The 17,243-nt window shown below is 39.6% G+C and overlaps 1 protein-coding gene across 1 annotated transcript; it reads left to right on the forward strand.

Annotated features, from left to right (window-relative positions):
- Window positions 1-3,053: 3,053 nt before the first annotated feature.
- On the forward strand, window positions 3,054-16,991 carry LOC103102651 (2-iminobutanoate/2-iminopropanoate deaminase-like). The gene is made up of 6 exons (XM_007488149.3): window positions 3,054-3,236; window positions 7,395-7,500; window positions 9,538-9,592; window positions 9,772-9,840; window positions 10,582-10,637; window positions 13,440-16,991. Exons 1-6 carry the CDS (start codon window positions 3,172-3,174, stop codon window positions 13,494-13,496), a joined length of 408 nt encoding a protein of 135 aa, XP_007488211.1. The 5' UTR covers window positions 3,054-3,171; the 3' UTR covers window positions 13,497-16,991.
- The last annotated feature ends 252 nt before the right edge of the window (window positions 16,992-17,243 follow it).

A 17,243-nucleotide genomic window follows, 5' to 3' on the forward strand; every position in this document is an offset into this window, starting at 1 on the left:
CTCTTCCTTAACTTAACCCCCAGTTAAGAGATGGCAAAATTCAGCAAAATTCAGTAAGCTCACTGATTCTCTGTCAGTTATCAAAGTACCAGCACTTTCTTAAAATCAGTACCTTTGTCTTCAGTTCCAGGTATTTTTACCTTGTGAAATTTCTCCATCATTAAATTTCACTGTGTAAAGATAATTTTAATGTTGTGACTTAAAATCTAAATTAATTGGTTGCCGTGGGATATCCCAAATAATAAAACCTAAGTCAGCTGGAAATTATGGTGATTTTAATTAATATAGAAAGAAGGAATTAAGGAGAAGAGAGAGAGAGGGAAAGAGTTATTAAAACTGCTCTGGCTCAGGCTGAGCCAGGCAGGAGTTAAAGGCCTTGGCCAAAGGGGCCTCCCCTAAGTCCAGGGGAAAAGGGAGTCAGTCTTATCACTCACCACTAGACCGTCTCAAGGAAGCTGTCTGAGGGAGCTCCTCCAGGCTGAGTTCCAGGATCAAATTAGCGCCCAGCTGCTCACAGGAAGTGATCAGCCAGATCCACCTCTCCGGGGAAAGAGGCCAAAGAGAGTTAATGACGTACCCTATATAGATGGTTTTACATCACTTTCCTGCATCTCATCTGTACCAATGGTAGCTTAGCTTGACTTAGGACAGCCCACGGGTCTGTCAGCTGTTTCTGCACATGTCTGTTGAAGGCCATCCTCCTAGATACTTAATCCTTGAGTATGGGTGCAGACATTCCTGACCTTGTTAGACTAAGTAGGGTGGAGCAATGTAGAGTTCCCAAGACATTCCTGATTCTATTAGACCAAGTATCTCCATTGTTACAATCAGGAAATAGCTAAATCAAATCTTCTAAAGTACGGTCTGAGTAGGGTGGAGTAGTTTTAAAGTTCACAACTGATCATTGAATTCCAACTTAAGACCCCCTGGACTCCCTGAGTCCCTAAACCTGGTTGGCTCCCTGGGTTGGAAGACCCAAATTATCTGATCACCTACTCTTTCCTGTCTACTCATTGCCTCCATGTTTCCAGACCACAAAATACTTTTTTCTAAGGACTTATTAATATACTTGTTATTAGTATATTATTATTATGTACTCTACTAATGCCAATTGCAATACTCTATTATTAGTATATTTATTTTATATTTACTTATGTTATATTTATTAGTAGTATATTGTTACTATTATATACTCTACTAATGCCAATTACCAATACCATTTATCATATACAATATAAAATACAATACTACCAATATAATACCACACTAATATCAAATGCAACCTATTCCCAATCTAGAAAGCTTGCACTCTTCCTAAATTGATCTATATTATATTCCTAAATTGATCTATATAAAAGTGTCCCTCAGCCTACTCTGGTCATTTTTATTCCTCATATTCCTTTCTCTTGAGAGAAAAGTGTCTACTCTTCAGAAAGACAAATTTGGGATTTGTACCAAAAGATTCTCTGGATTATCCAGTCTTCTAGTTTCACAGTCATTACAAGCCAATGGGAAGCCTCCTAACATCATGGAACCCCCTAGCTATAATTCTATGACCCCATCCTAATTTCCCCTTTTTAAAGTCCTGTTCTCTACATAATCCATCTGGTGTAAATTAGGAGTCAGAGTACATACTATCTCCCATTATTTTCCAATTTACATGCATGTTATACTATTTTTCCAGTTTGTTGTTTCCAGAAAGTAGGAAACATAAATATGTAAATTAAAACCTTTCCTATCTCTCCAATCATCAGAATTCAAACCTATATAAGTTACTATATTAAGGTTACCTATAAGGATTAGTTCATGAGGATCCTGCAGATAGCATGAGGTATATGGTAGGAAGAGAGGACAAATACCCAAAGCATATTTTTTCCTTAACAATTCTGTAGAGGGTCATCCCTATAGATGGCATAACAGATACCTGCAGAATAAATATAGGCCAGATATACAAACAGCATTAAATATTTAACTGTATACAAGTTTGACTCCATATGAATTTCCTACATCAGTTGCCCAAAGACCTGGGTTTAAATTCTACTTTTGCTATTTTCTCGGGCAAATGCTTTCCGTCTTTGGGTCTCCCTTCCTCTTCCATAAATTGAATGTTGGATCCCTTCCAGTTCTAAATCTATGATCTTATCAATTGATATTGGCGGGTTGAGGTTGAAAACTGAACTAGGAAGGGGCAGCTCCATAGACACAGCTCCATAGACAGGCCTGGACCTGTCCGAGGACCTCGAGGACCTCGGTTCAAGTATGTCCTCAGACCCTTTTTTGCTGTGTGACCCAGAGAGATCACATATCCTCTGCCTCCAAATCCAGCTGTTCTAGGAAGAGCTGCAATGGAATCCAGGATGCTCTGAACCTCCCAGCCACAATAGATAAAATAAGAGCTCCTACAATACCTAGTGATAACCATGCTGCTCAGACCAAATTAAGAGAGCAATATACGGTGCTTTGGGATATTTAAAGCACTATCTAAAGTTATTGTTCTCTCTGGTATTCACAACTTTGGGCCATAGGGAGGGGGCGGGTGAGATAGGCGTAACTCTCCTTCTCTGACTCCACCGCTAAGAAATACCTGAGCTTCAGTTCCTTAGGTCAGTCTCTGAGCCGGCGCATTATTAACTCTGCCCTGTGCTAGGGCAGGAGGGCAGCTGAGGAAAGCGAGGCCAGCTGGCGCATGCCCAGTCTCTCCAAACAACTTTGTCCACCTAACCCTTTAGAAGTGCGATTACTTCATATCCCGATTGATTAAATATCCCTTGCTGAACAATCAATCTATACAGTATGATACTAGACAGAATGATACTAGGCAAAATGATACTATACAGAATATTAGGCAGGAAAGGGAAAATTTCCTTCTGAATACAGGAAAATATAAGCAACAGCCCACACTTGCCAAAGCGCCTCGCTTAACAACTGCCCTCTCCTCTGGAGTGAGGAAGTGGGCGTGAGTATAAAATGAGCAGCCCTATTTGCCTGTGTGAGCCAAACGAGACTACAATTCCCAGAATTCCGCGCGAGATTCTCTCCTCGTGCACGTGCCTTAACCAAGTCTACTACCTTTCCGGACCTGCAAAAACCTGAAGGTTACTGCAGTTGTCTGCATTGTACGGGGAGAAGAGCTACGTAGTGTTTCAGCGAAGGAATTTTTTTTTAATTGCCATGGCTTCCTCAGTGAAAAAAGTACTCAGCACAGAAAAGGCACCACAAGCCATCGGCCCCTACAGGTAAAAGTAATAATGCATTTGCTAATAATAGCACTTTAGTTTACGGATAATAATTAATGCATTAGCTTAGGACATGTCACTGGTTAGGTCTCCGTGTGAGCCTGTGATTATGCGGATGAAGTGAGAAGTCCCTGAGAATCTTAAATCGGTTTACTCTTTGATTTAAGTGGAAGATTAACTTCCAGCCCCCAATCCAAGTAGCATGATTGGTTCTACAAAGGAAGCTAGGAATTGCTGTCTAAATGGGGACAAAAAGACATTTACATTATTTAATTGATTCTTGCCTTTGGGGTAAAGCCTTGTTCTCTCTTGCTTGTTTTAAAGCACCTTTTTTTTTTATCACCTTCATTTCCCAATATATTTTCCCCTCCCTACTGCCCAGAGAGCCATTAAAAAACAAACAGGTTTTCAGAACATGGCAACAAATTCCACCACCACCTCTTTTTAAAAATTCTTCTTATTTTTGTAACAACTGTAAGACAGATTCTTTTCTCTTTTTTTTAAACCCTTACCTTCTGACTTGGACTTACCTTCTGCCTTGGAACCATTGGGCAGAAGAGCAGTAAGGGCTAGGAAATGGGGGTTAAGTGACTTGCCCAGGGTCACACAACTAGGAAGTGTTTGAGGTCATATTTGAATCCAGGACCTCATGTCTCTAGCCTTGGCTTTCAACCCACTGAGTTACCCAGCTGCCCCTATGATAGAGACTCAAGACAGAAGGGCAAAGGCTATGCAAACAGGTCCAGGCCTCCTAATTCATTGCAGCACACTATCCACTGTGCCACCTAGTTGCCCCAACAAGTTACTTTCCAATAAAGTCTGGTTGCCTTAACCGAGAAGAGAAAGGAAGTTTCTGAAATTTAAACTCTTCCTTTTGTCTTTATCACCTATAGCAAAATGCTTTGTACATAATAGGTGCTTAATAAATACTGATTAGGGCTTCCCCATTTTGCAAAGATTTTTTTCTGTATTAGAATAGTTTTCGTTTCTTAGGAAAATAATTGGCAATGAAGTGAAGTTTATATAAGTGGATCCAGGTTTCTAACGATTAAAGAAAATACAAATCCAAGAAGTATCTGGAGTGAATAACCAAAATAAATAGGAATTCCTTGTATTAATAGTCACAGTGTTCAACTTAAGACTGTCACTGGCTGGGGTAGCACATTGGATAGAGAGCCAGGCTTAGAGACATGAGGTCCTGGATTTAGATGTGATCTCAGACACTTCCTAGCTGTGTGGCCCTGGGAAAGTCACTTAACTCCCTGATACCTAGCCTTTATCACTTTTCTGCCTAACCGATTGATTCTAAGACAGAAAGCAAGGGTTTAAAAAAAAAACCACTTTAAAAGATTATCTATAGAGCTGAGGTTGGGAGCAAAGAAAGTGGGACTGAATAGTATGAATATACCTTAGAGGCAGAGTCTGGGGTCTTGGAGTCAGAAGAGGAACCCTGACACTGACATCTACTAGCTGAATAAAGGGGGATAAGTCCTGTAACCGTTTTGAATTTAAATGTGTAGAGTGATAAATCATCATCAACATCATCATCATCATTTCTATGAAGTTATTTTAGAATTACTGTTCTTTCTATTTATATTGTTGGAATTTATATCAGTATAGAGTTTATATTGCTTGGATTTACCACAGGTTTTCTAAAAATATTTTATAGATGCCACTTTTATGCCTTGCTATTGCTCTGTCTTGCCTCCTATTTAATATATATGTATATATAAATATCTTTGTTTTTATATCACCTTCATTTCCCAATATATTTTCCTCCCCCCCCCACTACCCACATTTTTAAAAAAGCAGGTTATTAAAACTAAGAAAAATAAATAAATAAGGCTAATTGCATATCAGTTATGCTGGGCCAATCAGTGTTCTTCATTTGTAGCCCCATCTCCCACCTATGGAAAAGCAGGGAAGGAAGTACCTTCTCATATTGTCTTGGTAACCAAGTTTATAATTACGTAGTATTTAGTCTCTATTTCTTTGTTTTGTTTTTGCTTTTTTTTCTGTTTATGCTGATAGAATCCCTGATCTTACTTCAGGGGACTTCCGCTTTGCCTACTTTCTTCCTTCTCTCTAGTCATAGTCAAGAATGCAAATTCTGAGGAATCTGTGGGCTCATCAATTTGGAAGTTATTTCTCATAGCACAAGGATAAGCCATTCATGTCACTGCATCAGTTCTCTCAAGTAAGGTCTACCCAATTTTCTTCTGACATCGCAAGGGTATCAGTAGAGCCTTCTGGCTGCCCGCCTGTCAGTCCACTCATTGCATCCAAGTCGTTGTTGGTAATATGTAACATTTCAGCTTGGTTCAGCTACACTCAGGGTGGTGGTGAGCAGCGTTTGACACCTTTGCTTTAAGTGGTCAAGGTGAGTAAATTGAGTAATCCTTGAATGACCACTCTTATTTTAGTTATTAGAAATAGCAAGGAAACGGAGGAAATCACAGGACTTTAGAAAACAAATCTCCGTTCATAGGTTAACCTGAGTGTCACTCACCATTGCAGAGGTTAGGGGTCAAGGCTGGTTGGGGACAAATATGTTAGCATTTTCCTGTTGCAAACACATTTTCTGTGGACTCAGCACTTGGGTCTAAAAATTATTGCCAGACTGGACGTTGAACTGAGCCGTTGGCTTTCTAAGCCATTTACCTCATCCCATTGCCAGGGAGAGTTTCACCCGGGCTCTTTCCAAACTGTCTGCACTGGGAAACAAGTTGCAGGAGGCATCCACCACTCATTCATCCGCTTAGAATCATCTGGCTAGCTGGAGGCTGGCTGCATACTCTGGGAAGCAGCCCCCACGCTGCTAATTGATACAAGTGTGATTTACAGCATCTTAGCATTGTTGGGTTTTTTTTTTTAACTTGGCATCATGCTGATGAGGTTCAAACCATAAAAACTCTAAATTTAGTAGAACTTTCATACCTAATAATTAAATGTAACTAGGTAGTACAGTAGATGGAGTCCAGGGCCTGGAGTCAGGAAAAGCCTGAGTTCAAATCTGGCCTCAGACACTTACTAGTTGTGTGACCCCAGACAAGTCACTAACTCTGCCTCAGATTCCTCATTAGTAAAATGAGCTGGAGAAGGACATGGCAAACAATTATGGTATCTTTTTCCAGGAAATCCCAAATGGGGTCATGAAGAATTGGATTTGACCAAATAACAATGAAATATAGGGACAGCTTTTTACTAATTAACCAGTTGGCACTGTGTTAGAAATGCTAGGGGACTGAGGCTTTCTATACCCCTACTATTAACTAGCAAGACTTTTGGGGGCAGCTAGGACATTGAGCTAAGTGGATTAAAAGTCAAGCTTAGAGACAGGAGGTCCTGGGTTCAAATACTCCCTAGCTGTGTGACCCTGGGCAAGTCACCTAACTTTCATTGCCTAGCCCTTACCACTCTTCTGCCTTGGAAACAATACACAGTATTGATTCCAAGATGGAAGGTAAGGATTTAAAAAAATAAATAGCAGGACTTGCTTATGAAGAGAAATGCTAAAAACTTTTAAAATATTTCGACAAATATTCACAAAGCACCTACTATGGACATACCATTCATTCAAGCATGCCTTCATTTGAAACCTTTTAAAAAATTATTTCTTTCTTTTGTTATTAATATGGCCTTCATTTCCAAATAGATCTCTCCTGTCTCAACTAGATCTGGATCCACCCTTGTGACAAAGAATAAAAAAAGAATTAGAAATAAGTTTAGCATAACCAACACATCAACTGAGTCTGACAATATAGGCCATGTTTTACATCTGTAGTGTCAAACAAATAGAAGCAGATATCCCTGAGAGCCACAGATTGTCTTAGAAAACCTCAAATCACCATTATCTAGGTTGTATTATGTTTTTATTTATTTTGTTAAACATTTCCCCATTACATTTTAATTTTGCTGGGGCAGCAGAAGAACCAAATTTGACCCCTGTGCTCTTACAACCGTCCCTCCCACCCCCTTTCTATACAGAAAGATGGAGGGAGCTGCATTTTCTTTCTTCTCTGGGCCAGACTTGGCATTTTGATTACACGGCTTTCTATATTGTTTTTAATCATTTAAATATATATATAACTAATGTGCATCCTTGAATAAAGATTCTTAGCACTGACACATAATCTCCCACATTTCTCCAAATTTTAGTCAAGGTTTGTTGATCGACCGAACCCTGTATGTCTCTGGACAGGTTGGTAGGGATCCTGCAAGTGGGAAGCTTGTATCAGGAGGACCGGCAGAAGAATTTAAGCAGGTAAAATATCATCCCCCTCTGCCCAATTAGAAACCCTTCTCTGCATACTTAACATGAAATGTGCCACCTTGAGTAGTTGCAAGTTGGTTCATTGCGACCAGCTGGTAGAATTGAGCATAACAGATTATGACAGTTTCCCTTCTAGATTTATCTTGAGTTCCCAAAACATCTTAGTAGGGACTGATAGAGCCTAGGAACCATACAGAATTTAAAGGATGAACTTGCATGAGTGTGTGGAATAGTAGATAGAAAACTAGCTGTTCTGAGTCAGGAAAACTTGGGTTCGAGGTCTCTGGCTCTACCCCATGCAGGCTTTGGGACCCTGGGCAAAATACTGTGCAAATCCCCATAACATCGAACATTAGTGCAAAGATGGATTCAGAACTCATGTGGAAATCTGCCATGTAATAAATAAATAAATGAATGAATGAATGAATGAATGAATGAATGAATGAAAGAAATAGAGTCAAAGATGAATTCAGCATCTCCAAGCTACCTGCCTCCTCTGACACTGGCCAGTGCCTACTATAGGATGTGCTTGTTTTGTTTCATTTTGGGTTTAGACTTGAGTGAGTGAATCTGTTATTGTTAAGTCCTTTTAGAGAACAAAAGTGTCCTTTTTCCTCTCTTTATAGCTGCCATACCCTCCTGAGGAAGGGACCTGATGATGGGCTAGAGGCATTGTAGAGGGGGAACCAGGGCTGAAATTTTCATAATTCTGGCCCACAAATTGCCACTGGCTCTTATTTTTTTAATTTTTTCCATTAATATTTTATTATCTATTTCCTTAATACATAGAGAAACAATTTTTAACATTTGTTTTCTGACATTTTGCAATCTAAATTCTCTCCTCCCTCTTTCCCTCTCCCCTACCCAAGATGTCAAGCTATCTGATTTAGGTTATACATGTGCTGTCATGTAGTACATATTTCCATATTCTTCATAGTGTGAAAGAAGACACAACTGACCCTTCTTTTGTTGTTTAGTCTCCAACTATTCAGGACCCCATTTGTTGTTTTCTTGGCAAAGATACTAGAGTAGTTTGCCATTTCCTTCTCTACTTGATTTGACAGATGAGGAAATGGAGGTTAAGTGACTTGCCCAGGGTCACACAGCTAATAAGTGTCTGAGATTGATCAGATTTGAACTCATAAAGATGAGTCTTCCTGACTCCAGGCCTGATGCTATTTTCTATTTCACCACCTGTCTGCCCATCCTGTATATACTTTTCTGTTCAAATGTTCTATCCCTCAGTGGAATGTCAGGTTCTTAGAAGTCAAGGACAGCTGTTGTTTTTGTCTCTAACTCATGCATTTGTTGTTCATCTATTTCAGTCCTGTCCTACTCATCATGATCCCTTTTGGGAAATTTCTTATACATAGTCATCTCTTAATTAGGTCTTGTGGAATTTTGAATTGATAGGTCTTGAATTGAATTTTGAATAATGATTGACTTTTACAAAGCACCCCATATACTCACTGGATCCTCACAACAATCCTATGAGCTAAATCCTTTAGATATTATTATTCCCATTTTACAGATGAGTAAATGGAGACCCAAAGAAGGAACAGGATCATAGATTTAGAGCTCTAAGGAAATTTAGAGAGCACCAAGCCTGTTCATTTTACAGTTAGGAAAATGAGACACAGAGAGATTAATTTTCTTGCCTGGGGTCACCCAACCAGTGAGCATCTGAGGCAGGATTTTTAACCCAGGTCTTCCCGAAGCCAAATCTGGCACTCTCAGTTGCCCAAATTCACACAGCAAGTCAGCCTGCAGTCTTAGAACTCAGATTCTGGGCAGCACCTTTTCCACATTACACTTCCCCTCCATTGAGGATGCAGCTAGATGGCTCCATGGATAGAGGTTGTCGTCAAATATTTGAAGAAGCATGGAAAAGGGATTAGACTTTTCTTCTTGGATGAACAGCTGTTTCTGCAATCTCTTCTGTCTATAAAACTTAACAATTTGAAGTATTTCTATTGAAATGGAAACAAAATTGGCCAGTGCCTCTAGCTTTGTGCTTTGGATCAACAGGCTCTTGTAAATGTGGGAGAAATTCTCAAAGCTGGAGGCTGTGACTTCAGTAATGGTGAGTGATTTGATTTCAAGAGCTTTATTATAAACTGAAATGAGTCTGAAAATAGAAAAGGATTCTAAGTGGGAAAATAACGTTAGTCCTCAGATTTGTTTAACATATGATGAATCTCCCTAGATTAGAACTCTTCCCTTGAGTTCTAGTCTAATTAAAGTATGCCTCTGTATCTTTAGTGGTAAAGACTACTGTTCTACTGGCCGACATAAATGACTTCAATCTTTTTAATGACGTCTACAAGCAATGTAAGTTGTTACTTTTCATTTACATCTACTTATTCTCATCTACTTTCCCAAGAAATGGACCACAGCATTGGAGAACCCCTAATCCTCAAACTTTTTCTGGAAATCTTGGTGATCCTCCTTTTTAAATTTGTCTGAGCCTCACTAATAAAAAATATAGCTAATTTTAAAATTATTAATTCTGTGGTATAAATCATTTGCCTGCTTGTTTCTCATCTACTTTCCCAAGAAATGGAGCACAGCATTGGAGAACCCCTAATCCTCAAACTTTTTCTGGAAATCTTGGTGATCCTCCTTTTTAAATTTGTCTGAGCCTCACTAATAAAAAATATAGCTAATTTTAAAATTATTAATTCTGTGGTATAAATCATTTGCCTGCTTGTTTTTCATTTCTAGGTTTCTCTTTATACCCCTGACTCCAGGCCCATGGGCTTAACAAAATAATTCTAAATAGAAGCAAAATCATGAGAATGTAAGTTGATCAAAAGACTTGAAATTGCCATCAGAATAACACTAATTTAGAGGATAATCGGGCGAATTCTCATTAGAGTTGTAAAGCACTATGCATCAAAAAATATCAGATAAAACATGAAAATTTCTATTAGAAATAGTGCTCTAACCTCCAAATGGGGCTATGTCCCCATTCCTTGCTGTCTGAGATCTCTGCTGCTTTACTTATTCGATGTCAACTATTTAATCATGTCTTATCAGAGTTCTTTTCATGTGGAATTATTTTACTTGTAGTTTTCCAAGGTAGTTTTCCAGCCAGAGCTGCTTACCAAGTTGCTGCTTTGCCTCTCGTAAGTAACAGCTCTTGCTTCTTCCACCAAAACTGTTTTCTGGATTGCTTTTAATTCAGTAAGGGCTTGATCACTTGACCCCCATTGCCTAGCCCTTACCACTCTTCTGCCTTGGAGCCAATACACAGTATTGACTCCAAGACGGAAGGTAAGGGTTTAAAATAAATAAATAAATAAAATCCAGTAAGGGCTTGGGTGCTGGATTGGGAGAAGGACGCATGAATGTGATTTGCTTGGTCCTCTGAGTTAAAATCCAGTTGTCTAAACTGTAGTCAGAGTCAGCCTTACAAAATGTCATTTGGCCTCATTGTCACACATGAGGCCTCGAGAGTAGGGCCCAGAGGCAGCAAAGCCCACACAAATGAAAGATAACCAGCATGACCACAGGTAGAGCAGTTAATGGCGCCGTGGAGAGAACACGGGCTTAGAATTAAGGAGGCTCATCTTCATGGGTTTAAATCTGGCCTTAGATGCTTACTAGCTGTGATATCCTAGATAAGTCATTTAATCCTGTTTGCCTCAGTTTCCTCATCTGTAAAATGAGCAGCAGAAGGAAACAGCAAACTACTCCGTATCTTTGCCAAGAAAACCTAAATGGAGTCGTGAAGAGTCACACACGACTAAAATGAATGAACAACAACCTTTCCCTTCGCTGGATTAGGAGTCAGACTAGTTCTGGTTCTGCCCCCCCTCTCCATATAAAGCTTTAAAATTATTTCACCTCTCTGGGCCCCATTTCTTCATTGAAATAAGGAGGAGGAGATGAAGCCAAATCAGGCATGCTCCACGAGGCCGGTCCTCTGCGCCACCAGTTTTGTGTGTAACCCCAGAAAATGAGATGTGCCTTCTACTGCAGCAGGTAACACAGAGCGGGGCGACAAAGCCCGCGATTACCCGTCCACACTCTCTCTGAATCTGGCTTGCTCCTCTGACTCCTTCTTGCACGGGCAGCTCCAGGTCCCAGAGAGAGACACTACCACCTCCCAGTTCCCTTCAAGTTCTGTCACGATCCAAGGGGAAACCTTTGGTGGGAACTCTTCCCCTCCGGAGCACTCCGGCCCCCGAGGCCCCAGCCAGCCAGCTGCCATCGTAATACTTTTAAGTAACTATATACTTAATAATATAAAAGAAATAACCTTATGGATATTCATACATTAAAACAAATGCACAAGTAATAAAATACATCCCAATATACATCGAAGCCTAGATCACAGCCTCCCAGCAATGCTGTCAGTAATTATTTATGGGCACCTAGCCTGGAAACACATGAGCAAGGAATATTAGGTGTTTAAGGTAACTTGTAACTCTAGACTGCAAGCTTTCATAGGTTTTTGTCCATTCTGCAATGTCTACACCACCCACCAAGTCATTTCTCTACTTGCTACTTGATTGCTGTTTATTTTTTTTAAGCTGTACTAAGTATCGGTTCCAAGGCAGAAGAGCAGTAAAGACTAGGCAGTGGGGGTTAAGTGACTTGCCCAAGGTCACACAGCTAGGGAGTGTCTGAGGCCAGGACCTCTCTCCATCCACCCAGCTGCCTTGATGGTTGATCTTCATCAGCTGGGCAAATACTCTTCTCTACCCAGAACCTTTGTCAGCTTTCAGTGAAAACCATCCCCCTTCTAGTCTTCTCCACGTTCTTCTTCCTCTTATCCTTCCTAGCAGCTTAAATGAGAACATTTTGACTCTGTTACTCACTTTTCACTTAAAAAGTCACAAACTGAGCAGCTGGGTAACTCAATGGACAGAGCCAGACCTGAAGACAGGAAGAACTGGGTTCAAATCTGGTCTCAGACACTTCCCATCTGTGTGACCCTGGGCAAGTCACTTAACCCCCATTGCCTAGCCCTTACCACTCTTCTGCCTTGGAGCCAATGTTCAGTATTGATTCTAAGACGGAAGATAAGGGTTTTTAAAAGGAGTAATACAAAGAGCCCAGAACTTGGAGACAAGCAAAACCTGGCTTCAGCTCTTGGCTCTTATAGTTGGGATTGTATGGCCAGTAGCAAGCCATTTATTGTTTCCTACTCTCAGTTTCCTCAACTGTAAATTGGGGGATGATTATGGCAATATATTTGCCTCATAGGGATTGTTTTAAAGATCAAATAAGATAATAAAGATGAAACCCTTTGAAATTCAAAAATGCTATGTAAATATCAGATAAGTCTTATTCTCATACTTGGCATTTTTTTTCCATGTTGTTCCCTGGCAAGCTTTTATACTCTAATGCTATCTTTATTCTTTTTTCCTTGGCTGTTCCTCTAACATCTGGTTTTTGGTAGAGTTTTACAAGCCATTTTCCCCTTTTCTATAAAAGAACTGTTTCCACTGACTTCAGTTTGTGACTTTTGTTGTTGTTCAGTTGTTTTTTCAGTCATGTCCCACTCTTTGTAACCCTTCTTGGTTTTTGGGGGGCACAAATACTGGAGTAGTTTACAATTTCCTTCTCTAGTTCATTTTAAAGATAAGAAAAATGAGGCAAACAGGATTAAGTGACTTATGCAGGGTCTTACAGCTAGAAGTGTCTGAGACCAGATTTGACCCAGGAAGATGAGCCCTGCACTCTATCCACTCCGTCACTCACCTGCCCCACAGTTAATGACAGCCCACTACCAAACTTTCACTTAGTACAGGCTGCATGGAGCATTAGAGGGGAGGTCATTGGGAGGGTTTAATTAAGATATAAAATGCCCAAACTTTGAAAAGAGCAGCTTTGGAAGAGAGATCAGCACATGATGCATTTTAGGAGCTTTGAGATTGTTTTTATTTTTGATGGAATTTGTCTCCTTATTTTTTTCACAGGGAGCTCGTGTGGAAATTGAAATGATAGCTGTGCAGGGGCCACTCACCTGTGTCTGATTATAAAAAGAGTTCTCACCTGTTCTGGCAGCAGCATGTTAGGCTGAACTCACCCTGGTTATTCATCTTCTCATTTTAGCAGCTTTTGTTGAAAATCCTTAACTTTTAAAAAAATAGCATTTCAGTGACTAAATTTAGAAGTTGTTCCAAGTTAGGGGTAAACACAAAATTAAAGTCTTATCACCACTTTGAATTGCAACACAAACCCTCATTGTATTGCAGCAGAGCCAAACAGAAATAAGGAATCACCCTTCAAAGATATTTTTATGGTCTAGGAAGAGATGGCGCTCTGGAGCAGTGTTTAACTAGCTTCAGCCACACACTTTGCCACCTATCCCTTAAGGGTAAGAAGTTGCTATAGAACCGATAACATAAGACTTCTTCGCTTTTTTTGGTGTCATCTCTGATGAAGCCCATGAACCCTTTATCGAAGTAATGTTGGTTACCTACATTGATAATTAAAGGAAATGCTAAATTAGAAGTAGAGGTTAATAAAAATAAAGATACGCTTTTCCTCTATCCATTTGCACAGATATCTTGAAATGTGTTCAGGAAGCCTTTGGGCCTCAGGTTAAGAATCCCATGCACTAGGAAAACTATGGCATAGGATTGGGGATTGGAAGAACCAGCTCTGACAGTGGGACCTTGAACAAATCACTAAACCATATTTTCCTCATCTCGAATTCACTAACCCTTTAGTTTCCTCTTCTCTAAAAGAGGGTTGGATTATATGGTTTCTTAGATATCAACTGAATGTAAAGTCTAGTGTGAGGGAATATCTACAGTCTCTTACATGAATGATTTCATGATAAAAGCACTTAAGTAAGCACTCCCTTTGTGCCTGGCACTGTGTTAAATCAATAAGCCTATGATCTATAAAATGGAGATAATTCCAGACATGCTTCTGTCACAGTATAGCCATGAGGATCCAGTTATATGGCATTTAAATTGCCTTGTAAATTGTGAAGCTCCTTGAACCAGCTTTTATGATTAGAAGATGGAGGAAGTCACTCCTTTCTTCTGGGCAGATTAGGGAATGGTGGCCAAAGTAGAACCCCCAGAGTAGTATACAGAAGTAGGAGATACTGTCCAAAGACCCACTTAACCGTGTGTGAGTGGCCCATGTATTCTGTCTGGGAGACTTTATTGTTTTTCAGACTCATCAGATATTTCATCAAATGATATTCAAATGATCAAGTATGGGTGTTGTGTGTGAAGGAGAGATGGGGAAAAAGAAGTCTGCAGCAAAGGCTGGAAAAGCAAAGACTCCAGAACTGTCAGTCAAGATGGACATTCTATTTAAAATGGGGACCAGGAAGGACCATTGAAAAAAAGAAGAGGCAAACTGAAAAACTGGGTCTCTTTGCCTTGAGACAGAAAGGAAGGACAAAAGTCCTGCTCTCTGATTTCTCTCTGCTGTACTACAGTGACTGAATTTCAAGACCTGTTAACCAATTTTCCCAAATCTGAACTATATTACGCCATCCTCCAACCTAGGAATTATTCTAGTATTAGGGAAACCCCAAACCCTCTTTCCCTCCATCTTCTTATCTTTCTCTTAATCCCAAATAAACCCCTTATTTAATCTTAGAGAAGAGAAACCCTAATACTCACTCTGAGTTGATTTTAGAGAGACCAACAGAAGAATCAACTGGAAGGGGAGGGAGGAAGGGAGGAGATTGGCAGATCTGATCTTGAATTATCATTTCTTACTTAAATAATCCCCTATTAAAGTGTTCAGGTTAGGGTTCAAAATGTGAATTTCTTCATATCATCTCTCATTTATATCATATCACTTTTGGTACCTATCTCTGACAAGACAATGCTAATTAGAAAAACAAAGCATAAAATGTGGACATATTTCTCTTCCAAGGAAATTTATAAGGATTTGTGTGAATGCACATCTTTTTGGAACAAAAAATATCACATTGAATTGTATGCTTTTGGGTTAGGTAATTAAAACATTGAAGACTTTCTCACCACCATCCCTTTTGACCTCTCTGCAGTCCTTGATACTTAGTCATCCTCTTTTCCTTAAAGGTTTTCATGGCACTGCTTTCTCCCAATTCTCTTCTTGTCTGTCTGAGCATTCCTTTTTGGTGTCCTTTGCTGGGTTTTTATCTACTAATCCATGTTCAACCCACAGGCACTTTCCTGGGTACTCTCCTCTCTTCCCTCCATCCAGTCACATCTAGTCATTTTGGTATTTAACTCTCCTTTCTACGCAGATGACACCCAGATCCCTAGTCTCTCCCAATTCCAGTTTTTTGTTATCAACTGGATTTTGGACATCTTAAACTAGTTCTCCATGGCCAAAATAGAATTCATTATCTTACCCCCAAACTCTCCCTTCTCCCCAACTTTCCTGTTACTCTTAAAAGCTCTCCCTATTTGGGTGCCATCTCTGACTTCTTACCCCAAATATCAAATCTTATTTTCTGCTTTCACAATAACTTTTATGTGTATGTTTGTGTGTGTGCTATATCTACATACATACTCATACATACATTTATATATATATATATATACATATATACACACACACACTTTCTCCTTCACTCCTATCAGTCACCCTAGTTCATGCCCTCATTAGCTCTTGCCTGAATTATTGCAGTAGTCTTCTAATTAGGCTCCCTGACACATCTTCCACATTCTAAAGTATTCTCCATTCAGCTGCCAAAGTAACCTTTTCTAAAGTGCAGGCCCCACCTTCCTGGTATTCTTACACTTTACTCCCCTCTTCATAATGGTCCATGGAACAACACCAGCTTCCATTTTGCTCCTCAAGGATAATCTCCCAAATCCATGCCAACCCACATGCCAGAAATGTTCTCCCTTCTTGCTTCTCTTCATTTTTCAAAACTTAGCTCAGGGGTGGCCAGCTGGCTCAATGGATAGAGAGCCAGGCCCTGAGATGGAATGTTCTTTGGTTCAAGTCTGGCTTCAGACACTTCCTAGCTATGTGGCCCTGGGCAAGTCACTTAACCCTAGTTGCCTAGCTCTTACTATTCTTATGCCATGGAACTGAGAAAGTGAAAGGAATACTGACTATAATAATTATTTGGGTTTACTCAAGCCTTCATTTTCCAGGGGTTTCTGATCCATAACAGTAATCCTTTGCAACTATAAGCTAAGTTTGAGAAATGGGAGCCTACCTACTGAACCCTGCCTTAACTGCACAAACAGGTCCTGGACAGCAATCCTACCAATCTTTCCCGATAAAGGTCATTCTCTCACCAGGAAGGGCTGTAGAAATTTCCAGATAAGAGAACTGTTATCATCCTATCACCTCCTTAAGATCCCAAAAGTCACTGCTAGGAGTTATCAAGAATTTGCTATTACATCTGTGCCTCAAGCAATAATCTCTTTTTTTCCCTTGTTTTTCTTCCTCATCTTTTAAATAATAAAAACTGGCTAATTTCAAAATCTCAAGGGCTCTTCTCCTTAGGAGAGAGGTTCCTGAGAAGAACACATTAAAATACCCTTTGCCTCTTCCTCAGTTTCCAGTGTCTTTGTCTCACCCAGTTCAACCCAGGTCAGGTGTGGGGGGGTGTCAGACCTTCAGGAAAATAGATAGTTAACAACTAATAGTATCGATTTTAAGACAGAAGGTAAGGATTTAAAAAAAATTTTTTTAATTTAAAATTAATTTAAATTAATAATTAATAATAAGTAATTATATTAATAATAAAATAAATAAAAATAAATAATAAAACAATATCATTATAATAATTAATAATAAATAAA

This window comes from Monodelphis domestica, chromosome 3 (genome assembly GCF_027887165.1).
Source record: "Monodelphis domestica isolate mMonDom1 chromosome 3, mMonDom1.pri, whole genome shotgun sequence".
Taxonomy (NCBI): Eukaryota; Metazoa; Chordata; class Mammalia; order Didelphimorphia; family Didelphidae; genus Monodelphis; species Monodelphis domestica.